General features: G+C 40.4%; 1 protein-coding gene across 2 annotated transcripts in view; it reads right to left on the bottom strand.

The window, feature by feature from the left end:
• Positions 1 to 26,558, bottom strand: part of ZNF813 (zinc finger protein 813) — a 28,862-nt gene extending 2,304 nt beyond the window's left edge. The window contains exons 1-4 of one of the 2 annotated variants that reach the window (XM_014586373.2): positions 25,911 to 26,558; positions 21,939 to 22,065; positions 21,361 to 21,456; positions 17,358 to 19,274 (exon numbers count right to left, since the gene is read on the bottom strand). In XM_014586373.2, the coding sequence (XP_014441859.1) occupies positions 17,464 to 19,274; positions 21,361 to 21,456; positions 21,939 to 22,065; positions 25,911 to 25,925 (2,049 nt within the window). In that variant the 5' untranslated portion in view covers positions 25,926 to 26,558 and the 3' untranslated portion in view covers positions 17,358 to 17,463. Of the gene's footprint in view, positions 1 to 17,357; positions 19,275 to 21,360; positions 21,457 to 21,938; positions 22,066 to 25,910 lie in introns of those variants that run through there. The other variant, XM_027770375.1, reaches the window with a different exon arrangement.
• Positions 26,559 to 26,567: the final 9 nt, after the last annotated feature.

Here is a 26,567-nt window from a genome sequence, read left to right as displayed (position 1 = left end):
AAACCTCTCCAAAAAAAAAAAAAAAAGACTTTCACATTTTCACTTTTTCAACATTATGATGGTACAAAACAGTCCATATTCAGTAGAAACTACACTTTGCATTTTGAAATTCGAGCTTCTTCCAGGGCAGCACTGAGCTACAACTCCCAGTCAGTCGCTCGATCACCAGGGTAAACAACCAACGTTGTGCGCTAAGCTTTAATGTTTGGCAGGTTGGGTGTATTATATGCATTTTCAATTTACAGTATTTTCAACTTACAATGGGTTTATCAGGATGTAACCCACTGTAAGTCAAGGAGCATTTATACAAAATGCTAAAGCAACATTATAAGAATAACAATATTCTTTCGAGTATCGGTAACAAAACTACATGCACAATAGGCACTTTTCAACATTAACAATTAAGGCACTTGGTGTGTGTGTGCACGCCTTAAGTCCTGAAGGCAGGAAGAGATGGAGGAGGAGGGACTTCAGTGTCATAATGCCAGTGAGTGACATTACTTAACTTCAGATTTAGTCCTGATGCATAGAGAAATCCCTGACGGTCTGTCTCCAAGCCTATGTCCTGCCTTTTTCCTAGTAGTTTCCATCACTGTTGTTGGACTTGGTCTCATTTAAGGTTCTAATTACAACTGGTCACTCTTGAGCAACTGCAGCTTCAACTTTCGGCTCATTACTAGGAACCAGTGGGAACTCTCATGTTCTGTTTCCAATAAATAATCCATTCTCCAAGGTTGCAGTCTGGAGAGTATCTATAAATTCTAGCCCTGCTCTGACAGGGCTCCAGGGAGGGTAGTTATGGATGTTTACTCTGTTTTTCATAGGATACATCTTCATATTGGAATGTGGTCTAACACCGTCGGTGACCAGGTGTCCCTCTCACAGAAAATGTATTTATACTAGCAGATGCTCTTTTTTTTTTTTTTTTTTTGGAAGTGGTTTTGCTTGAGGGGGTCTGCGCTCCCCGAGACAGAGAGACAGAAAGCGAGAAATCACCCCCCAGGGGGGATGGCCACGACGCATTCCCTTCTCCTCTGTTCTCCTCTAGGGATCTTGGGCAAGCACGCACACATGCCCGGCGTGAGTTTTAAGCCACCGGGTCCGGGACACGAACCGCGGTCGACTACGTGGAAGTCCAGCGACATAGCCATTATGCTAACTGCTGGTCCCAGATGCTCTTGTGTCTCTTGTCTGACCTGTGTCCAGTTTATTTTCACTCTTCAGGAGAGCCTTCGCCAGGAGAAAATTAGGTCAGATGAGGAACAGAGAAGACAGCACAGCAAAGCATATGAAATAACAGGAGCAGTCTGTACTTAGAGATCCCAGAGAGGAGGCAGCACACCTCACAGGGCCAATGGGAAGGGAGAGCCACCTGGGACATGCATGCTCAGCTAGTGAGAAGAAAATGAGAGACAGAGAGAGAACCAAGAAAGAGTAAGAGGACCTATAGAACTAAGGCCTTTATTGTGGTCCAAGGCATTATCCAAGCAGGTTTCTTGAGAGGAATTCCAATTGGTGGATTTAAAGTAAGCACGCTCAAGTTCTGCAGGGGACACACCATGGCAGACGCACTCACACTGTGGCATATCTATGTAGCCCACATGGGTATGAAGTGTGGGCGGGGGCTTAGCAGTTGAAGAAAGGTTGTATCTAGTTGCATCCATAGTAAAGTGGCCATTCGTGGGCTGCTGTACAAGGCAGTTATCTGGACTGACGACACTGAAGAACTAGGAAGAGCCAGAAAGTGAAACTGTCAAGGGTAAGCCCTGCTGCTGATATAAGAAAGTTTAACTTATATTTTAAATCGATGCTGAGGTAACATAAAATCATAGAAATTCACTACATCTCTATTTATAAGCATCTAATTAAAAGGAGGGGTGAACCAGACCTGCGATTGGTGTCTGGTGTGCAGGGCCATTAGTGGGACTAAGACCTTAACTTGTGAGGTCTGCACCAACCACTAATAGTTAATGTTAAGACTGAACTGAGTCATTAGACACCTAGTCAGTGTCTGGAAAGTTGAAGAATTGATTATTGGTGGGAAAACCCACACACTTGATGTCAGAAGTGTTTTAAGCATTGGGTTGCTAGAAAAGTCATGACATATTTCTAAAATGTTTTTCAAAGGTCACTTATTTTTATGAAGAGCAAAGATCAATCAATAATATATTGCCAATTTTGTTTGATAACTTTTCTCATATTTTTTTTTTTTTTGAGAGATTTTTGCTATAAGGCATGTGCACTCTCTTGAGAGACAGAAAGCGAGAAATCACCTCCGGGGGGTGGGGGATGGTAACATCGCAATCCCTTCCCTTCTCCTTCATTCTCCTCCTGGGATCTTGGGCATATGTGCACAAGCACCTGGTGTAAGTTTATTTTTAAGCTGCCAGGTCTGGTACTTGAAGCGTGGTTGACAATGTGGGAGTCGAGCAACGTAACCATTATGCCATCTGCTGGTCCCACCTTTTGCCATCTTTCAGTGAGCTTCATAATTCCTTATTCATAAAAGAACCTTTATTGGTGAAAAACTGAACAAGATGCTGATTTACAGCCTCATCCACATTGAACATTATACCACACAAGGAGTTTTGAAGAGAGAAAAACAAGTGGAAGTCTGATGGTGTAAGGTCAGGAGAGTATGGTGGGAGTAGCAACATATTCCATCCAAGCTCTAATAACTTTTTTAAAAAAATAACTTTATTTATTTAATTTTACCAGAGAGGGACAGAGTGATAGAGGAAGTGAGAAAGCAGGCCGTCAAGTCTGAGACTTGAACCACAGTTGGCCATGTGGGGAGTCCAGCACCCTTAACTACCACACCACTTGCCGGCCCCAACTCTAGTAACTTGACAGGTGATCAAACTTGTGTGTGATCTCAAGTTGTCATGATGAAACTACTCCTTTATGATCAACAAGCTCTGGATGATAGATTCATTCAAACTGTCCAACTGCCAACAGTACACATTCAGATTGGTCCCTTAGTAGAAGTTTGAAAAATACAACATCTTTAAAATGTCGCTACTCTGAGAGCATAACCTTCTTCTGATGAATGTCTGCTCTGAATGTTGTTTGAGATGACTCATCACATCGGGCCAGGACCATTTGTGAACCACATTGTTGTAAACAATCCACTTCTCATCACTAGTTATTGCTCACTTCAAAAAGGCTTGTTTTCGTGTTTAATGAGCATATCACAGAGGTTTATAAATGCTGTCAAATGAACTTTTGAGTTCACAAGGAACCCAAATAGTGAGTTTCCTTATGTATCCTTGCATCTTCAGGCGGTTGTGAATGCTTAAATGATGAATGTTCAATCTTTCCACAGTCTCTCGTGCCACATAACATGGGTTTGACTCAATCAATGCCTTTGTCATCAGCCTCAGTGGACCTCCTGACCAAGAGCATCACTGAGACTGAAATCACCAGCATGGACTTTCATGACCCATCACTGGCACTGACGTTCTTGCAGAGCATTGTCATCATAAACTTTACACAATTGGTGTGCATTCTTCCCTTTATGCAAGAAAAACATGGTGAAAATGCAGAGTTTGGTCTTCCATCTTCAACTTGTAAGATCTCCCAAACTCAGCAAATCGCTTACTATTTTGTTTTTTAGAATGAAGCTAGAACTGTCAGCTGTTAAATGACATAGTAATAACATAGATGCAAATGACTCTAGTACTTCCAAAAATGAACTAGTGCCATCTGTTGCAAAAACGCATCATGACTTTTTCGACAACCCAACAGAACTAGATAATATAGGTCTATTCAGATTTTAATTTTTTTAAAAAGAGATTCTTTTTTTTTTTTTTTTGTTATAGGGTGCATGCACTCACTGTAGAGACAGATGGAGAGACAGAAAGTGAGAAATCATCCCCCAGGGGGGACGGTGACGCCACAATCCCTCTTCTCCAGTCTCCTCTCAGGATTTTGGGCAGGCATGCACACACACGTACGCTGCATGAGTTTTAAGCTGCTAGATCTGGGACTTGAATTGCGGTCGACCACGTGGGAGTCTAACAACATACCCATTACAGCCTCACCCACGTTGAATATTCTACCACACAAGGAGTTACACCATTACACCACATTATACCACACAAGGAGTTACACCATTACACCACATTATACCACACAAGGAGTTACACCATTACACCACATTATACCACACAAGGAGTTACACCATTACACCACATTCTACCACACAAGGAGTTACACCATTACACCACATTATACCACACAAGGAGTTACACCATTACACCACATTATACCACACAAGGAGTTACACCATTACACCATCTGCTGGTCCCCAGGTTTTTTTTTTCTTCTTGAGTCTGTTTTGCTAGTTTGTGTATTTCCAGTAATTTGTCCATTTCACTGAGGTTATCTAAGCTGTCATACAATTGTTCATAGTATTCTAATACACTTTTTTTTATTTTTTAGGTCAATAGAATATTCACAATTTCATTTCTGACTTGTGTTATCTGCATCTTTTCTTTCTTCTTGGTCATTCTAGCTACAGTTTCATTAATGTCGATTTTTTCAAAGAGACGTATTTTGACTTTGCTGTTTTCCTTGTTTTTCTACTGTTTATTTGCTCTAAATTTTATTATTTCCACCCTTCTGACAGTTTTGAGGTTAGTTTGTTCTTCTTTTTCTATTGCCTTAGAGTACAAAGGTTACTGATTTTAAAAATATTAAATCTAGGCTATATCATTAATCATACAGCTATATACTTTCTTAGCATTATTATCACTGTATCACATTTGTTATGACTGCTTTATTTTTTTTGGGGGGGGAGATGTTTTTTGCTATAGGGCACATGCGCTCGTCAGACAGACAGAGAGAGACATAGAGACAGATACAAAAAGCAAGAAATCACTCCCAGGTGGGATGGCCGTTCCACAATCCCTTCTCCATTCCCCTCTCAGGAAATTTGGGCACACATGCACATGTGCCTGGTGTGAGTTTTAAGCCACTGGGTCTAGGACTTAAACCAGGGTTGATGATGTCGGAGTCCAGCAACAAAACTGCTATGCCATCAGCTGGTCCCCTTGTTTTCATTATTTTCTGATTTCCCTTGTGAGTTTTTTGCTCTGCCCCAGTAGTAAAGAGTAAATAAATTCTACATTCTTGTGAATTATTGTTTTTCTGTTAGTGATTTCTAATTTCATTTCATTATGGTCAGAGATGTTTTTTATTTCTTTTAAAATTTGTGGTAGATGGCATAATCACTGGACTCCCACATAGTTGACTGCAGTGAGTCCTGGACCCAGTGGCTTGAAACTCATGCTGGACAAGCATGTGTGCATACCCAAAATCCTAAGAGGAGAATGGAAGAGCAGGGATTGTGGTGTGGCCAGCCCCTCTGGGTGTGATTTCTCTCCGTCTCTCTGCCTCTCCAGCAAGCACACACAGCCTATGGCAAAAATCTCTCAAACTCTCCCACGCCCCAAAAAACTTAAGACATGTTTAGTGGTTTACCACATGGTGGCTTTGGAATTCTCCATATGTACTTGAGAAGGGTATCAATTCTGCTGTCGTGTGATGGAATGTTGTGTCCATTTCTGTTAGACATAGTTGATGTGGAGTGCTGTTTGAGTCTTCTATTTCTTATAGCTCTTCTGTCTGGTTGTTCTCTGCATTACAGAAAGTGTGAAACTGAAGTTTCTATTATTGCAAAATTATTCTCACCTTAATTTTGTCAATTTTTGCTTCATATGTTTTAGGGCTTTGTTACTAAGCACGCATATAATTCTTTTAAAAAATATCTGTACAATCACTGTACATATAATTCTTGATGCACTGATCCCTTATATACATACTGCCCTTGTCTCTTTTAACAATTTTTGTCATAGTTTATTTTAACTGATATTAATGTAGCCAGCCCAGATATTTTTTCATTGCTCTTTACATGATGCTATGGTTTGAATGTGTCCCCTCCAATATTAGGGTGTTACCAGTGTGATAGTATTAATAGGACTTTGGGACCAGCAGTTATTGTAATGGCTATGTCGCTGGACTCCCATGTAGTCGACTGCGGTTTGCGTCCCGAACCTGGTGGCTTAAAACTTACGCTGGGCGTGTGTGCGTGCGTGCCCAAGATCCCGAGAGGAGAATGGAGAAGAAGGGATTGCGGCGTGGCCATCCCCCCTGGGGGGTGATTTCTAACTTTCTGTCTCTCTGTCTCTGCCTGTCTGTCTGGCAAGCGCACGCGCCCTATAGCATAAAACCTCTCAAAAAAAATAGGACTTTAAGAAATGATCAGATCATGAGGGTTCCTTCCTTGTTAACGGGATTAAGGCACTTGTAATATAGGCTTCACACAGTATCTGGCTAGTTCATCAGCTTGTCCTTCTGCCTTGTATCAAGGGAGGGCCCTAACCCCAATGCTGGTGCCTTGATGTTGGACTTTCAGTATCCTAAACTGTGTGAGATAAATCATGTTCTTTACAATTACCCAGTCTAATGTATTCTGCAATAGCAGCACAAAACAGACTATGATACATGAAGTAGATGTTATCTTTCACTTTCAACCTATTCATATCTTGGATCAAAAGTGAGTCTCTCATAGAGAGTATATAGTTGGATCATGTATTTTGGTTTTATTTTCCAGTCTCCCAATCTCTGCCTTTTGATTGGAGAGTTTAATGATTTACATTTATGAAAAAAATTCTGCCATCTTGATATGTTTTCTGTCCTCTTTATCTCTTAATTTGCCAATTTTGAATTTTTTTTTACATAGTGTACTACTTTGATTTCACATTTTTTCCCCTGCATATTAAAAAATCTTAGTGGATTATGCTTAATTTTTTCAATAATTATTTATTATTATTATTTTTAAATTTGGTGTGAGAGAGAAAGTGAGAAAGCAAGCCATCAGGTTCAGGACTTGAACTGCAGTTGGCCATATGAGAATCTAGCACCTTCACCACCACACCACCTGCCAGCTCTGGATTGCACTTAACTTTAAAAATGTGTAACAATCTAGTTTGAGTTAATACTAATTTGGTTTCAGTAGTTTCTACAAACCGTGCTCTTGTACAACTCTGTATATATTCATTTTATGTTACTGTCACAAGTTATATCTTTATACATTTTGTGCCTATAAATAGAGATCTATAATTGTTCATACCTTTGTCTCTGAAATCATATGGGCAGAAAGAGTTACAAACCAAACACATCATATTATTGGCTTTATTTTACTTATGTAATTGCCCTCGTCAGTTTTTTGTTTGTATTTCTTCAAATGGCTCTGACACTTTAATGGCTTCTAAGGGTGAGGACTCTCTTTGTGACTTACTCTTAGGCAACGACTATTAACAAGAGAGTCTCTAAGCTTTTGTTTATCTGGGAAAAACAGATAATCTTATTTTATCCTTAATTTTGAAGGACTGTTTTGCTGGATACAGAATTCAAGGTTAACACATGTGTTTTGTTTTCTTTCAAGCACTTTAAATATGGTATCTCAATGTTTTCTTGCCTGAGTAGTTTCTTAAAAGAAATAGGCTGTTGGGGCCAGCAGGCAACATGGTGGTTAAGGCAGCTGGACTCCCACATGGCTGATCAAGGTTCGAGTCCTGGACTGGCAGCTTGCTTTCTTACTTTCCTTCTCTCTCACTGTCTCTTCTGGTCAACTTCAAAAAAATAAAATATGAAAAAAAAAAAAAAAACCAATGGAGAGAGCAGGTTGTCTGGCTTCTGAGTGGTTACTATATATGCCCAAGTGACAAAAGAGAGAATTAAAAATGGGTGATGTTGAGAAAGGCAATGTTTTGTTCAGAAGTGTACCGAGTGCCACACCATGGAAAAGGGAGGCAAGCACGAGACTGGCCCAAATCTCCAAGGTCTATCTGGGCAGAAGACAGGTCAGACCCCTGGATTCTCTTACAGATGTCAGCAAGAACAAAGGCATTACCTGGGGAGAGGATACTGTGATGGAGTATTTGGAGAATCCCAAGAAGGACATCCATGGAACAAAAATGACCTTCACTGGCATTAAAAAGAAGTCAGAAAGAGCAGAGTTGATAGGTTATCTAAAAAATGAGTACTAGGTGGCCACTGCCTTATTTATGATGAAACAGAAATGTCTCGACATTTTTATGTGTACCATGTTTTAATTGATCTCCTACACCAGAACTCAGATCATGAATGGCTGACAGGATATTTTTATCGGACAATCCCGATTTAAGTAAGACTGGCCTGTGGTTAAATTAACAGTTTTATTATTTTTTTAAATTTTAATAGTAATTTCAGTTCAGTAAGTGCTATCACTATTTGCCCTTTCTAAAGATATAATTGGTAATTTATTAGTGATGTTCATCTTTCTACAAGGATGGTGAATGCCATCTCAAAGCCTACTGGAGATTGGTTTTATTTAGGCTTAGATGTAACTTGTTATATAAATATATAAGTGTTGGAGAAATCCCTTCATGTCTCAAAACTAAGCAGACTCACCTGTGTTTTAATTCGTGTTTATTAACCTGTTAAGGCAAAGGCTGAAGATAAGGTAGTGATGTCTACTTTATATATTTGGTCATAACTCTATCAATTTATTTAGAAGTCCCTGTATCCAAAACATCACCTTTTACTTATTGAAAAACATTTTAGTGTGGCTTATGTATGCTATCAAATAAAGAATATGTAACACTTTACATGTCTATAAATGATTTATAAGGTTGGACGCTTTTGGAAGTCAGTGTGACAAGATTTAGTAGCATGTTAAATTTTACCTTTGAATTCTATTACCTAAGTTATATTTCAGTATTGTTAGGCAACTGTTCAAAACCACCTAGAAACTGAAGAACTACTGTATGTGTGTGATTAGTAATAGTGCTTCTGCCCATATATTAGAAGGATGAAAGTAGATATACCATCAGCATAGATTTGTAAATTATGCCACCATAAGACTTAACTAAAAACCAAATGACAGATCATAAAAAATGACAATGAATAAAATTAAATAAAAAATAATAAAGAGAAATTGGTTGTTAATCTCTTTTTTTTTTTTTGACAGGTTTTCGCTATAGGGCGCGTGCGCTCGCCAGACAGAGACAGACGGAGAGACAGAAAGCAAGAAATCACCCCCCAGGGGGGATGGCCAAGCCGCAATTCCTTCTCCTCCATTCTCCTCTCGGGATCCTGGGCACGCACGCACACATGCCTGGCGTGAGTTTTAAGCCACCGGGTACGGGACGTGAACCGCGGTAGACTACATGGGAGTCCAGCGACATAGCCATTACGCTAACTGCTGGTTCCAGGCTGTTAATCTTATCAAGGATTCTTTGTATGTTAAATTGCTTTTCTTTTGCTGCTTTTAAGATTCTTTGTCTACTCTTCAATTACAAGATGTCTTAGATTATTTATTCCACTTTAATATGCTTATTTGAGCTTCATGGACATGTGTGTTCATGACTTTCACCAAATTAGGTAAATTTCTGACCATTATTTTATTACATATAATTTCTGTCCCTTTCTCTTTCTTGTCACAAATTTTTCATTTCAGTTATTGTACTTTTCAGCTTCAGAATTTCTGTTGCTCTATTTTTTTTTCTGTTGCTCTATTTTAAAGCATCTATACTTCTGTTGATAGTTTCTTTTTCTTTTCTTTCTTTATTTTTTTGAGAGGTTTTTGCTATAGGGCACGTGCACTCACCAGAAAGACAGAGACAGAAAGCAAGAAATCACTCCCTGGGGGGATGGCCACACCACAATACCTTCTCCTCCATTCTCTTCTTGGGGTCTTGGGCACACACCCACACACATACCCAGCATGAGTTTAAGCCACTGGGTCTGGGACTCGAACCACGGTCGACTACATGGCAGTCCAGTGACATAGCCATTACGCCAACTGCTAGTTCCGATAGTTTCTAATTAATGAGACATTATTCCTTCCTTTTACTTAGATCCTTGTCCATAGTTTCCTCTAACTCTTTGAGCATGTTTAAATCAATGATGTAGTCTTTGTCTAGTAAGTCCATGGTCTGGGCATTCTCAGAAGTTTCTCTAATTCTTTCCTCATGAATGGACCATACTTTCATGTTTCTCTGCATGTGTCATATTTTTTGTTATTGTTGAAAATTAGGCAGTGGAACTCTGGAAATCACGTTTCTCTTCTCTAGGGTTTGCAGCTGCTTTTTGCTGTAGTTTGTTTCATGACTTTTATAAACTACTGTTATAAAGACTTATTTTGTTGTCACATGTGGTCACTGTAGTCATTCTTCCACTAGCTTAGTAGTCACATTGTGACTTGGCAAGAGATTTCATTAAATGGCAGAAGCCAAGATATTAATAATATCATTATTTTTATTATTAATTTATACATATTTTTAAATTATTAAAAGAAGAGAGAAAAAATATCCTCCCAGTATTTTAGCTCTGTATTGGGGCACTTCAACATTTAGCCAGGCCATTTATAACTGTCTTCACCATCACATTCTGCTTGTGAGAAGCTTGAAGGTCATCCAGAGGTTTCAGGTTTTGCTCAGGTACATGATTCTCTGGTGTATGTGAGCTATATCCTTACTCCACACACTTCTCTCTTCTTAGTCTCTCTTGATGCCTTTCTGGTCTTTCTAGTCCTTCACATGACTGTTATCCCTTGCCCTTGTCTTCTACAGCCAATAGTTTGCTTTTAAATGCTGTTTGATTCTTGCTGAAGAAGAATCAAATGAGATTCTTTGCCAATGAGAAAAATCTGTGTGGATTTTTTTTTTGGAGCTGAACCCCCTTTCTCTGTTTAAATAATCAAACAGAAAACACACACCAATTCTGTTGTACACTAACATCTTCAGCGTACATCATTTGTGCAAGAGGACGAGAACAAAAATGTATCGGGAACCAGCAGTTAGCGTAATGGCTATGTCGCTGGACTCCCACGTAGTCGACCGTGGTTCGCGTCCCAGACCCGGTGGCTTAAAACATGCTGGGCGCGTGTGCGTGCGTGCCCAAGATCTCGAGAGGAGAATGAAGGAGAAGGGATTGCGGCATGGCCATCCCCTCTGGGGGGTGATTTCTCGCTTTCTGTCTCTATGTCTCTCTCTGTCTGTCTGGCGAGTGCACGCGCCCTTTAGTGAAAAAACCTCTCCAAAAAAAAATGTATTTACAGAGATCTGAACACAGCTGAGTATGCATGCCTCTCATCAGCTTTCTGATGGTACTCAGGGCGAACCACTTCATAATTGCTGGCACTAAACAAAATTGCAGAATTCTTTGCCAGATACTTTAGGAAATCGTGAAGATAATTCAGTAATAAAGCAAGGCCCTTCTCATCAAGAGGTGTATAGGCCAACATCACACCAATCCATACAAATAATCTCAGTAGGTAAGGCGCTCCATACACCTGGAACATGGGTCCATCAGGGTGATCTGCAAGGATCTCAGCATACTATGGTCTCTCAAACTTGTAGAATCCCTGCCACAACTTCATTAACAGCATACTCCTTATTAATGAGGTTTTCTCAAGATTTCTTATAATTTGCATAATTCTCCAGAATGGAAACCACATTCTTCTTAGCAGGAAGATAAAAGAGCTATTTTTCCCTGGCAATGAAGTCCCAGTCATCAACAAGTCATGGTTTTAGCTCTTCAGAAATCTTTAAATTCAACTGTTCATGAATGTTTCCTCACTTTCAACAGTAGGATCCACCTGGGCCTTTTTCTTCTGAGATGGTGGGGGTGTCTCACTGGTACTGCCACCATCTCCATTCCCAGGTGTTTTCTGGTTGTTTTTTTCTCACGTCAACATTTTCCTGTTGCAGACCAGATGCCTACTTTCCCGAGATAGCCCCTCTCATTTTTCTCTCTGCATACTGCTTCTGATTGGCTTTTTGAAGTTCTCACTGTGTCTGCAGACTGCTGTCCATATATTTGAGTACTCTGCTCTCTGGAATCCATTCATCGCAATTTCTATTCCAACCACTGTAATGTATAAAATATTTCACTTGCTTATCCTTTATGGCGACTTTTACATACTTTGCTTCATAAAAAAGTTCCATGAAAGCACGTCATTCTCTCTCCTTTTTGAAATTTAGGTTTTGGATCCTACTTCATTGCCACTTACAAGTGATTTGCCATCTCCTCCTTCTCCCACTACAACCATCTACTGCACCTATCCTGCATATGGAATTTTTAAGAGAAAATCATCTCAGGAGAACCCAGTGACCAGATGAAGACTTTGAAGATTCCACCACCATTACCATTTAAGGCAGTCAAAGCAGTAACTTCTCAGACATCCCTGTGGTCTCTGGCCACTCCACCCACCCTGGTGCATCAGGATATGGCTGCTAGTTGCTATGTCTGTGATCCACAACCTGAAATCTTTTATCTCACTACTCAGACTTTTTTCTTCCAATTTCTTGCTTTAGTTTATATAATTCTTACACTCAAATAATTGTATTTATGTACTTTCTTGACCAAATACATCTGATGCAATCCTTCGGTATAAAACTGTTTCTATGTTTCACAGTCTAATAATCTCAGCAATTATTACTGTATTGGTTGTGTGGTTATCCACTGATATTTCTACTAGTTGATCACAACAAAAAGACTGATCCTAATGACTTTTCTAATCTAGTAAAGAAATTTTGACCCTTAAAAATACTGGATATGGGGCCCAGCAGTTGGCATAATGGTTATGTTGCTGGAGTCCCATGTAGTCAACTGTGGTTCAAGTCCCGGACTTGGTGGCTTAAACTCACGTCGGGCACGTGTGCATGCGTGCATGCCCAAGATCCCAAGAGGAGAACAGAGAAGGGATTGTGGTGTGGACATCCCCTGAGGGGTGATTTCTTGCTTTCTGTCTCTCTCTTTCTCGCGAGCGCATGTGTTCTATAGCAGAAACCTCTAAAAAAAAAAAAAAAAATTGGATATGTGGGACAACCAAATATCCATATAGAAAAAAACAAAGTTGGACCCTGACCTCTCACCACATACAAAAAATTAATTCAGAATAGAACAAAGAGAGTAATGGAAGAGCCATTATTATGAAACACTTAGAAGAAAACAGAGGTGTAAATCTTCTTGTTCTTAGCAGAGTAGGCAATGATTTACTAGATATAACATTCAAAGTACAGGCAACCTCCTTCCTTGCCTACACAATAGATGAACTGAGTTCCATCAAAATTAAAAATCAATTTTGTGAATTATATACAAATGAAACAACGAATCTACTCTAAATTCAGACAAACATTCCAATGTATTAGCGCTGGTCTGTATGGTCTTGGAGAAACAGGATCCAGTATCCACTGTAATACTTTAGACAAGAGATGATGACGACAAAGGGAATATTTAAGAGGTAAGTTTATGACCATTTTAGGATAAAATGAGCCTATGTATGTCCCCAAATTTCAGTAAGACTTTCACAGTAGCAACAGGTCCCTTGCTTTCACTTATTTTAGTTCATCATCTTGTATCATTCTGGTTCTTTCACTGAACTAAATACTTAAAGGGTTCTCTTTCTTCACATTTATAGAATACCTACTTTGTACTTGGTGTTCTAATTTCATTGGCATTTTATTTTTTTAAAAAGAATTATATTTATAGGAACCAGCAGTTAGCGAAATGGCTATGTCGCTGGATTCCCACGTAGTTGACTGTGGTTCGCGTCCCGGATCCGGTGGCTTAAAACTCACGCCGGGCGCGTGTGCGTGCGTGCCCAAGATCCCGAGAGGAGAATGGAGGAGAAGGGATTGCGGCGTGACCATCCCCCCTGGGGGGTGATTTCTCGCTTTCTGTCTCTATGTCTCTCTCTGTCTGTCTGGCGAGCGCACGCACCCTATAGCAAAAACCTCTCAAAAAAAAAAAAAGAATTATATATTTATAGGGACCAGCAGTTAGCATAATGGCTATGTTGCTGAACTCCCAAGTAACCAACCACGGTTCGAGTCCCAGATCCGGTGGCTTAAACTCACACCAGGCGCATGTGCATGTGTGCCCAAGATCCCAAGAGGAGAATGGAGGAGAAGGGATTGTGGCGTGGCCATCCCACCCTGGGGGGGGATTTCTTGCTTTCTATTTCTCTCTCTCTGTCTTTCTGGCAAGCAAACATGCCCTATAGCAAAAACTTCTCCCCTCAAAAAAGAATTATATATTTATTTAATTCCATTTGTTATTATTATTATTTTTTAAAAATTTGATCAGATAGAGACAAAGAGAGAGAAAGGTAAAGCAAGAAAGCAAGCCACCAAGTCTGGGGCTCGAAATACAGCTGGCCACATGGGAATCTAGTGCCTTTAACCACCATGCCACCTGCTGGCCCCCTTCTTTGGCATTTTATGATTAAAAAAAAATACAAACCATCCCTTTGCCCATTTACCCTCTAAGTATTTTACTGAATATACAGATGAAATGTAAGTTAAATATAGTTGTCTATCACTAATAGGTATACTTTCTGAGAACTGCACTGTTAGGTGATTCTGTCATTGTGTGATCATAGAGTGTATACTTACACAAACTAACATCATATTGTGCAAAGTATCCTAAATATGCAGCAGAAAAGCATGTATGTAGCTATTAGCATGAGGAACATTGCAGTCTTTCTCAACCAAAGAGAAAATTTAAGAATAAAGGTATAGCCTACTACACATCTTTCCCTGTTCTTCCATTTTCAGAAGTTCCTGCAGCCTGCCCTGGTCTCCCCAAAGTCTCCTTTTTTTAAAAATTTTATTTATTCATTCATTTACTTTAATTTGACCAGAGGCAGAAACAAAGAGGAAGAGAAAGTGAGAAAGCAAGCCACCAGGTCCGGGACTTGAACCGTGGTCAGCCATGTGGGAGTGTCCAGAGCCTTAACCACCATGCCACCTGCTGGCCCCCAAAGTCTCCTTATTGAACTAAATATTTTCATATACTTTTTGAGTGTCAGACATCATCAGACTCAATATCTGAGCCATGTTCTGGACAGGTAGCCAGTTGTGTAAATTAACTAAAAATGTTTCAGGAAATTAATATGTGAAATTTTTATTTATATATTTTTAAAAATCCACCTTAAATGTATGTTCATTCTCAGTGGGTAACTTATGAACTAGGACATAGTCCTTTCTGATTACTTCCATGAAAGTTCCAAGCAGAACAGGAAAAATATGTTATTCTTATCTTTTAACTTCCTAACAATCTTTTTTTTGGAGAGGTTTTCACTATAGGGCGCATGCGCTTGCCAGACAGAGAGAGACATAGAGACAGAAAGCGAGAAATCACCCCCCAGGGGGGATGGTCACGCCGCAATCCCTTCTCCTCCATTCTCCTCTCGGGATCTTGGGCACGCACGCACACACGCCCAGTGTGAGTTCTATACCACCGGGTCCGGGACACGAACCACAGTCGACTACGTGGGAGTCCAGCGACATAGCCATTACGCTAACTGCTGGTTCCCACCTAACAATCTTCATATGCCTGATACATATATTTTTTTCCTCCTTTTTTTACTTCATGTAAATCAAGTCATCCAGATAAATGTAAGCCACCGGTCTTACTTAGGAGCAAACTTATGTACGGGAAGATCAGATCACATGGTACGTATTTATTGAGGAAGGCACAGTCTGAAGTTGCACTGCTATGGCATTTTAGACTAGATGTAATAGCAACATAATACCCAAAGTATTAAGTGTTAAATAATAATTCAGGTATCAATTATGAGCATATATATTCTCAAAACTGCAGATTGTTTAATGTTACCATGAAAATAAATTGTTATAGATACTATTCATTTAATAAGTTGGGGCTAGACCTAAGTTGATAAAAACAACATGATTCAATGAAGGTTTTTTAAAAATATAATTCATTTTTATTAATTAAAATGAGCTCGATTATGCATTTTAAATAAAATCGTACCAAAATGTAATTTCAGTGGTAGAAAAAAAATACCTATTAATACACTGAAAATACCACAGTGGTTCATTTGGTTAAAGTCTTTTTTTTTTTTTTTAAATTTTCTTTTTTTTGGAGAAGTTTTTGCTATAGGGTGCATGCACTCGCCAGAAAGACCAAGACAGAGAGACAGAAAGCAAGAAATCACCCCCCACGGGAGATGGCCATGCAGCAATCCCTTCTCCTCCATTCTCCTCTCAGGATCTCAGGTACATATGCACATACACCTGGTGTGAGTTTAAGCTGCCAGGTCCACGACTCAAACTACGGTTGACTACATGGAAGTCCAGTGACATAGCCACTATGCCAACTGCTGGTCCCTCTTTTGATTAAAGTCTTTTACCTAATAGCACCGTCTTCAGTTTCAAAAAATATGACATCTAAAAAAGCCACCTTTGGTATAGAACAGTTGTTTCCTTTCAAAGGAGAGAGAATGTCTGCTGTTAATTCTAGCGCATCAGCAGTCCCTAGTACCCTATCATACTCCTCTCATGACAACCTACCTCTTGATATATAGCCTGTTCTTTCTGATTCATGCAAGTTACATAAGTTCTAATAATCCAACTTGTCCATCTCTCACACCTACTATCTGGACATGTGGACCCTTAACATATCAATCATAATGACTTAGACAATAGTTTTGTATCTATTACCTGCTTTCACTATACTCATTCATATTTACACAATACTGTACCTTAAAATGTGGTATTCAATTGCAGATGAGAGGCAAACACACCAAGGGAGGGGGAGGAATTACCAATGAGGTGAGTTAATGCCACAATCCCTTCTTCATGTCTCCATCCTATTAGGATTCTGAGCACACATGTACACATGCCTGGTAGGTTTTTCAAGTTGCTTGGGCTGACATTTGAACCATGGTCAACCATATGGAATCCAGCTCCCTTAACCACTGGGCTATGGAGCTTGCCCAAATGTGGTGTTCTTGATCTTCCAAGAACACTGAGTATGAATGAACTTACCTAATTAAGTTGGCCCTTTCATCTTACTGAATTCTTCTGAGACCTTCATGGCAACATATGAAAGATTGCAATGACAGCATCACATGAACATAATGCAAACCTCAGGTTGCGAACCATGAATAGTAATGTAGCCTTTTCAACAAACATAAAACTGAATACAAATATTTAATGAAATGAAGGTTAAGAGGACTTTCCCACAGGTATCCTGGTAACTTTGATAGCCATCATAGGCCTTATCATTGTGATCTTCAATTAGTTTACAGAATTTAACTATAATGATCTTTGAGAGGAACTAGAGACTTAGTTTCCTCTAATATGAATTCTCTTATGTGCAGCCTGTTGTAAAAGCTCATTAAATGGCTCATCACAATCAGTATATTCGTAATGTTTCTTAACTATATAAATCATTTGCTGAATCATGAAGTAAAACCACTATCTAAGGCCTTGCCATATTCAATGCATTCGTAAATTTCCCTTCCTATATTCTTTCAAGATCTCAAAGTTACGAGAAGTTGAGAAAAGCTTACCATGTTAATTACATTTTCAAGGTTTCTCTCCAGCATAAACTCTCTGATGATTTCCAACATTTGTGTTTTGGGTGAAAGTACTGCCACATATATTAGCCATACAATGTTTTTTTTTCAGTATGCATTTTCTGATGTCTGGTAAGATTTGCAAATTGGCTAAAGGCTTTACCACACTCATTACATTTGTAAGGCTTCTCTCCAGTATGGATTCTTTGATGTCGAGTAAGGCTTGAACATACGTTAAAGGTTTTGCCACATTCATTACACTTGTAAGGCTTTTCTCCAGTATGAATGATCTGATGGATTACCAGGTTAGAGGACTGGTTGAAGGCTTTGCCACATTCTTTACATTTATAAGGCTTTTCTCCACTATGGATTCTCTTATGTTGGGTAAGGCTTGAACGCTCCATAAAGGCTTTGCCACACTCATTACACTTGTAGGGCTTCTCTCCTGTATGAATTCTCTGATGGATTACCAGGTTTGAATTTTGACTACAGACTTTGCCACATATATTACATTTATATGGTTTCTCTCCAGTATGAATTCTCTGGTGTCTTGTGAGGTGTGAGATACGATTGAAGGATTTGTCACATTCATTACATTTGTAAGGTCTCTGCCCAGAATGAATTCTCTGATGATTAGTGAGATTCGAGCTTCCTCTAAAGGCTTTGCCACACTCATTACACTTGTAGGGCTTCTCTCCTGTATGAATTCTCTGATGGATTACCAGGTTTGAATTTTGACTACAGACTTTGCCACATATATTACATTTATATGGTTTCTCTCCAGTATGAATTCTCTGGTGTCTTGTGAGGTGTGAGATACGATTGAAGGATTTGTCACATTCATTACATTTGTAAGGTCTCTGCCCAGAATGAATTCTCTGATGATTAGTGAGATTCGAGCTTCCTCTAAAAGTCTTCCCACATTCATTACATTTGTAAGGTTTCTCTCCTGTATGGATTCTCTTATGTTGAGTAAGGCTTGAACGCCCTGAAAAGGCTTTGCCACACTCAGTACACTTGTAAGGTTTCTCTCCAGTATGAATTTTTTGATGACTTGCAAGATTTGAATTTTGGCTACAGCCCTTGCCACAAACATTACATTTATATGGCTTTTCTCTAGTATGGATTCTCTTATGTCTACTAAGGTTTGTGAATTGGGTAAAAGCTTTGCCACATTCATTACACTTGTAAGGTTTCTGCCCAGAATGAATTATCTGATGACTAGTGAGGTTTGAGCTTTCTCGAAAAACCTTCCCACAGTCATTACATTTGTAAGGTTTTCCCCTAATGTGTGTTTTCTGATATTGTGTAAATGATGAAGGATGCATAAAAACCTTCTCATATTTATTATGAATGTTCTTGTTACTATGAGGAATTCTCTGAAGCTGTGAAGCAGAAGAATGATTGTTGATAAACTTTTCAACTTGATTACATTCATAAATTTTCTCTTCAGTTTGAAGCTTCTGAAGTTTTGCTGAATCTAACTGAAAGCTTAATCCAATTCTATTTTCAAAATATTTTATATACTTGTTTCTTGCATAGAGTATTTTACTTTTTAGTTTTAGCAAATTCCTTATGTAGGACTTCTCATGTTTGTAATACTGATAAGGACTTTTTCTTATAGAAACACTCTGCTTTAGAGAAATATTATTTCTGGATTTGTTATGTTGTTGATCTCTTCCACCAGTGAAATTTTTGTTATGAATCATAGTCAATCCTTTAAAATATTTTTCATCATATTCCCAGTGACTCTCAAACTCATACATATTTTCCTGGACTTCCCTGAAATCAAAATCCTCAATGTCATGTCTCTCCAACATCAATAATTGAAATAATTTTCCTTTGTTAACTTCCTCTTTTTGTGGTAACTCCTTGATCACACATCTAGCAGGGATATCTGGAAGATATAAAGAACCTTAGGTGTCCTTCGCAAATGAACACTGTACACTGAAAAACATAATATGATGCAAGTGTGATGCTTAAAATGAACAGCCACCAAACTTCTCAGCCATGATCTGTAAATGTTTAGAACTACAAAGAGGATTCCTTAATAAAGAAGAGTAATTACACACAACTAAAATTATTTTCAGGAAAGCCTAGTTCCAACATCTTAGGACTAAACCACTCATCAACTTACAGAGGCTCTGAAACAAGATACCAAGCACATACCAAAGGCAGTAAACATATGGGTCCTCAAATTGGAAGAGAAACAAATATATTAATGCACAATTATTATCCCCAAAAAAGGCTAAAGCAGAACGCTGTATACTATAATGATAAATAATCTGTAACAAACCTATGAGACAAATAAATGGCAATTCGTAATTGCAGAATAAAAACAGCACTGTGAAAATCTGGAAGAACTGAATATAATACTGTTGTAAGAATAACAACTGTCTTCTAAACTCCTATAAAATTACCTATACCCAGGGAAAGCAGGTGGTATGGTGATTAAGGTGCTGGACACCCACGTGGCTGACCATAGTTTGAGTCCCAGACCTGGTGGCTTGCTTTCTCACTTTCCCTGTCTCTCTTTGCATCTTTCTGGAGAATGCACATGCTCTATGGCAATTTTTTTTTTTTTTTTTTGTAGAGAAAGATAGGTAGAAAGCCTATCAAGAATATATTGGCAAGGGACCAGCAGTTAGTGTAATGGCTATGTTACTGGACTCCCATGTAGTCAACTGTGGTTTGAGTCCTGGACCCAGTGGCTTAAACTCACACCGGGTGCATGTGTGTGCGTGCCCAAGATCCCGAGAGGAGAATGGAGGAGAAGAAATTGCAGCATGGCCATCCTCCCAGGGGGTAATTTCTCGCTTTCTGTCTCTCTGTCTTTCTGGTGAGCGCACATGCCCTATAAGAAAAAACTCCTACAAAAAAAAAAAGAAAAAAAAAGAATATAATGGCAATAGAGGGTGACCAGTCAGTGGCAACTTCTAACTTGGGGGATGTGTGATTATGACATTAGCTAAAAAGATACAGCATGCTAAGTAACTAAATGATTAATTATATAATATATTTTGTAAATAGATGTTTACCCATTTTGGCCTGTTACATTTTTGTGTGGGGTCTGGGCCAGCAGGCGGCATGGTGATTAAGGTGCTAGACTCCCACACAGCTGACCATGGTTTGAGTCCTGGATCTGGTGGCTTGTTTTCTCACTTTCTCTCTTTTCTCTGTCTCTCTCTGGGGAGTACAATGTGCACTACAACAAATGAAAAAAGAATGAAATTACATCAATAATTTTACACAACTTTTTTTTGAGGTTAGGTCTCATTGTTTGCTATATAAAAATAATGCTTCTTTGATTGGTCTCTAACTATCTGAAATCATGTATTTGGATATGCTAATATAAACCCAACAGAGACTATAAGGTGAGGGATACTCTTACCACCTTAGTTGATATATAATTGTTCTTATTTTTTCAGAGAGATTTTTGCTATAGGATGTGTGTGCTCACCAGAGAGATGGAGAGACAGAAAGCAAAGAAATCACCCTCCAGGGGGATGGCTACACAGTAATCCCTTCACTTCCATTCTCCTCTCGGAATTGCGGGCACACATGCACACCTGTCTGGCATGAGCTTTAAGCCATCGGGTCCAGGACCTGAACTATGGTCAACTACGTGTGAGTCCAGTGATGTAGCCATTGCGCCATCTGCTGGTCCCGATATATAACTGTTATTATGAATCCATGGAAATTACAGCGTACTTTCTCAAAATTAATACATTCTAACTTTATAACAATTTTATCATCAGGACAATGAACACAGGCACCTAACTTAAAGACTCCCAGTGGGGAATGGCAGTGTTAGAAGATAATTGTAGAAACTATTTTTGGTAGTACCAGGGAGGAGGTCAACGTGCAGGGCAGCAACAGACCTCTCTGTTTGGAGTTTCCCAAACAATATAAAATGAAGTATCTTCTTCTTGGTCCATGTGAGCTCTTACCTGTGTCCACACCTTGGAGACACCTCCACCTACCTGATTTTTTTGTTATTTCCACCTCACCCTCCATGGTCCAAGGCTCTTTTCCTTGCTCCAAAATGGAGATAATATTCCGGTTGGAAAGAAAGATTCCTGCTTATAAGAAAAAAGGAACATGTGTTGTGGCTTTTCCAGAATATATAATCCCAGCCCTTTGTCCAGCTAAGAGGATTTTACAACCGGATCCAGAGACTTCACAAATCTGGCCACTGACAGCCTCCTTCTGAATGCTGAGGAATATTTTAAAAACATAGATATCTAGCTCGCCTTCCAAAAACACAAAGGTAAAATAATGGGATCAGAGAGTTTAAAATTTTGCAACAAGGTTTTATGATTTTGGAAGCATCATTAATCTAGTGTGAACTGCACGAATGATGCAAAGAAAGGGGAAGGTTAAAATCCAGATGCCTCATTATAAAGCTTTTGTTTTCTGAATCAACAGGGTTGTAATATCTGTCTTAATAGCAATGACCTGAAACTGAGTCAGATAAAGCAGGGGCTCCTAGAAGGTACACAGGGAAAATGTAAAGACACACGAGGGCAGATCCCGACTTCTGGGGAAAAGTCGTCCTCACCCACGGACACCAGGTTCCTGTAGTTCTCCAACATCACCTCCCTGTACAAAGCCCTCTGAGCAGGGTCCAGGCGTTTCCACTCCCCCTGAGAGAACTCTATGGCCACGTCCCTGAATGTCAACAGCACCTATAATGAAAAACACTTTCACCAACTGGACACAGGAAAAGCATTGACTCTCACACAAACTGACAGGCGAGAGGTTTAAGGACGGATGTGGTACAACTGATCAGTGTTAAGATAATTTTAAGGGGACCAGCAGTTAGCGTAATGGCTATGTCGCTGGACCCGGTGGCTTAAACTCACGCCGGGTGCGTGTGCGTGCATGCCCAAGATCCCGAGAGGAGACTGGAGGAGAAGGGATTGTGGCGTGGCTGCTCCCCTTGGGGGGTGATTTCTCGCTTTCTGTATCTCTCTCTCTCTCTGTCTGGCGAGCGCACGCACCCTATAGCAAAAACCTCTAAAAAAAAAAGATAATTTTAAGAAAGCCATATACCCCCCAAAGGACAAAAACAAACAAACAAACAAACAAACCCACAAAAATCACTGTGCATTTCATAATTTTGTGGGCAATAAAAGAAATATACAAAGGAAAAAAACGTCATCACACGGTGTTCTCTCCAGTAGTGCTAGACACTAAGTTCTATATGCCAGTATGCCTAGATTGAACAGTATCTATTAGGATTACATAGTTAACAGTGGTTTTAAAGAAAGCTTAGAATCTAACGATTTGTGATGATGATTATAGTGACAATGACTAAGTTTTTGAACACTTATCATATGCTAGGCACTATTGTAAATACATGTGATTTCGCGTAACAACATTGAGGTAAAATCTGTTTCCAACTTCCAGAGGAGACAAACATGTCATAGATACTAAGAAACTCGAGGCCAGCAGATTGTGTAATGGTTATGTTGCTATACTCCTATGTAGTTGACAGTAGTTCGAGTTCTGGACCCAGAGGCTTAAAACTAACTCCAGATATGTGTTTGTGCATACCCAAAATCTCGAGAGGAGAATGGAGAAGGGATTTTGGTGTGGCCATACCCCTGGGGAGTGATTTCTCTCTTCCTGTTTCTCTATCTCTGCCTCCCCAGCAAGTATACATGCCCTATAGCAAGAAAATCTCTCTCTAAAAAAAAAAGAAGCTCAGGTCCAGCAGATGGCGTGGTGGATAAGGGTGCTGGGCTCCCACATGGTCAACCAAAGTTCGAGTCAAGGACCCGGTAGCTTGCTTTCTCACTCTCTCTCTCTCTCCCTGCCCTTCTTTAGTCAAATTAAAGTTAAATTAAAAAAAAAATTCTTTAAAAAACTAAAAAATACAAACTCAATTTAGTCAAACTGTTAAGAAATGGCAGAGCCAGGGCCAGCAGGTAGCATGGTAGTTAAGGTGCTGGATTCCCATATGGCTGACTGCAGTTCACGTCCGGGGCCTCGCAGCTTGAAAACCACACTGGGTGCCTACAGTGTGTGCCCAAAATCTGGAGAGAAGAATGGAGAAAGGACTGCGGCATGGCCACCTCCCCTGGGGAGGGGGTGATTTCTCACTTTCCCTCTCTCTGTCTCTGTATTTCTCTCTAGGGCATGCACACATACTCTATGACAAAAAATAAATAAATAAAAAAGAAAGAAAGAAAGAAATGGCAGAGCCAGCACCTGAACCAGGTACAGAACTGAACCTAAAGAAGCACATAGTTAAGTAATAAAAGCAGCAGCATTACAAGTATGTTGGTGGTTTCTTAAGAAAGTGGAAAGAAGTTCAAGGCTAACAACATGAAACCGCATAAAAGGTCACTCTACGCAAACGTACGTGCACATGTACATAGTATTCTAATATTCTTTCTTCTGATTCATTAATATGAGAGCGTAAAAATAATTTAAGACCACAGAAATCAGTATGAACAATTTTCAAAGGCTAAACTAAGTAAATATTTATAGAATGCTGTGTTTTTTACCATAAAATAGCCTGGATTTTCCAGCCTAGCACTGTAATCAACAGAGACTGCAAAAGCGCAGCCACAACCCCAGAAGATTACCTTGAGGGAAGAAAAAGAGACTGATCTCTGCTAGCAGATGGCATACTAGAAAGTTGGGAAGGTTCATGTGGGAATTGTGTGCTGGATGTTTGCTTCTCAACATTCTGAGTAGCTGACATGGAAATATGTTCTCAAAAATATTTAAAATCACACTGTCTCTGTTGTTTGAGTCACAAACAAAATTATAACAAATATTTTGAAAGTTATCCTTAAAATTCAGGTTTTTGAAAGTCTGAAAGTTGTTTATTAATGGTCAAGAACTATGGAGTATGAGCAAAAAAAAAATTTTTTTTTTTTTTTTTTTTGGAGAGGCTTTTTGCTATAGGGCACGTGTGCTCACCAGAAAGACAGACAGACAGAAAGTGAGAAATCCCCCCCCAGGGGGATGGCGATGCCACAATTCCTTCTCCTCCATTCTCCTCTCAGGATCTTGGGCATGCATGCACATGTGCCCAGCGTGAGTTTAAGCCACCGGGTCCAGGACTCGAACCACTACATGGGAGTCCAGCGACGTAGCCATTATGCCAATTGTTGGTCCCAAGCAAAAACATTTTTTATATGTAAAGTAAATGTTTGTGGGAAAATGTAAAAACAAATAAAAACAAAAGAAATATTTTATTTAACTTTATTTATTTTAATCTGACCAGAGAGGGACAGAGTGAGAGAGAGAAAAAAAGTAAGAAAGCAATTCACCGAGTCCAGGGTTTGAACCCACAGTCGGCCATGTGGGAATCTAGTGGCCTTAACCACCAAACTACCAAGCCACCTGCCAGCCCTATCCTTTTTTTTTAAGAGGTTTTTGCTATAGGGTGCATGGGGTTCCAGGGAGACAGAAAGCGAGAAATCAATTCCCGGGGAGATGGCTATGCTTCAATCCTCCATTCTTTAGTCTCCTCCATTCTCGCTTTGGGCATACACACGCACCCAGTGTGAGTTTCAAGTCACTGGGTCTGGGACGCAAACCGCAGTTGACCATGTGGGAGTCTAGCACCTTGACCACTATGCCAACTGCTGGCCCATGATATGTCTTTTCTATACCCTAGATATGTATGCACACATAAACATGTACTTTCTGTAAAAGTAACTGCCTCTGAATGACAGACTCTTCTGGACAAATTCTTTAAGTTCTTGCTTTTTGTACTTATGTGAACTAATAACAATATACCATTTTTGGTAAAATGAACATGCATGTGGTTTTAATTAGTTTATTATCAACATTTGGTGGTTAAGGCAGCTGGATTCCTATAGCAAAAAAAAAAAAAAAGTTAATTCCCATGATCTGGGCTGTCTAAGGCTGGGGGTGGATATCATGTCGGGTATATGTGTCTTTCTCTCTCTCTCATGGAAGAAATAAATGAATAAACATTTGAAAAGTCTCTGCACGAACACCACAGTCTTCATGGGACACACATGCTGTGAATGATTTTAAAGAACCTCTTACTCTTAAACAAATTATACAATAAAACAGCCTCTAACACTGACACGTTTCTAAACTTTCCATTCTAGCCCAAATCACTAATACTTGAGAGCCAGAAACGTATTGACTCACTTGTTTAGTTTTGAATGCATCGTCAAATCAGGAAGTAGATTTCCCCTAACTGGTCTCATTTTCAGGGATAGCCCAGCTGTTCCACACATAGTTCCTCTTAGCGCTGGTCTAGCTGACCGTGTCTACGCTACTCCTAAAGCGATCTCCCGGCCCGGCCTCACTGACCCGCCACCCGCTCGCAGTCGGAGCCACGCGCGTGCATGAAACGCCCTCCGCGAGGATCCCCAACCGGAGCCTCTGGGCAAGTTCATCCATCGGGGGTGAGCTCTCGTGAGGACCCGGGGAGGAGGTCCTGGGTGCGTGCGGGCACACTTCCGAGCCAGAGAAGGGCGTCAGTTCCGAAAACCTCCGGGAAGACAGAACCCCCAACCAAGAACACGTCTCTCACCTGGGAGACGGCCATTCCAGACTCCTCCGTCTTCTCCAGGCTTCGTTCTCTGGGAAGATCTGTCGTCAGAAGTCAATCCTGTGCTGAAAATAGGCCGTCACCCCTTCCTGCGACACAGCCACGCACAGGGGACAAAGACCGTCCTCTGCTGCGCGCCGCGACAGGCGGGCTCGGCGACGCGGAGACCAACGGCGAGGGGAGCTGGCCGCCGCCCTCGCCTCGCCCCGCGCCGCACGAGCCCTGGCGGGCTGACTTCCCTCCGCGGCCCAGACCCCGCCGACCACTCCCCACGCAGAGGACCCTCACCGGTCCCTGGGCCACACAGGCGGAGGAGGGGAGGCCGGGGGAGGGTTTGAAGTCAGAAAACGACGCGCGGTCCCTACGGGACTGAAGGCAGAACGGCACGGGGAAGCCAGGCGCAAGGGGAGCGATCGTAATCGGAACCCGACTCGGACCCGGGACCCCGGCGGAGCTACCAGGTCTCGGAAGGCCTCAGGGCGACGTTGGCACTCAGAGTGGGCTGGAGAGAGGACGCGACGTTTGCAACCCTGGAGCCGCGGAGGTTTGAGACAATATCGGAAAATCATTCAGCGGAGCGCGCCCGTCCTTCACCGATTAATTTCCGGGCCTGCGGCAAACTGCGCACGCGCGGACCGG

Source organism: Tupaia chinensis, unplaced genomic scaffold, assembly GCF_000334495.1.
Source record: "Tupaia chinensis unplaced genomic scaffold, TupChi_1.0 Scaffold000131_1, whole genome shotgun sequence".
NCBI classification, from domain to species: domain Eukaryota; kingdom Metazoa; phylum Chordata; class Mammalia; order Scandentia; family Tupaiidae; genus Tupaia; species Tupaia belangeri.
This window is presented reverse-complemented; position numbering and strand designations above follow the sequence as displayed.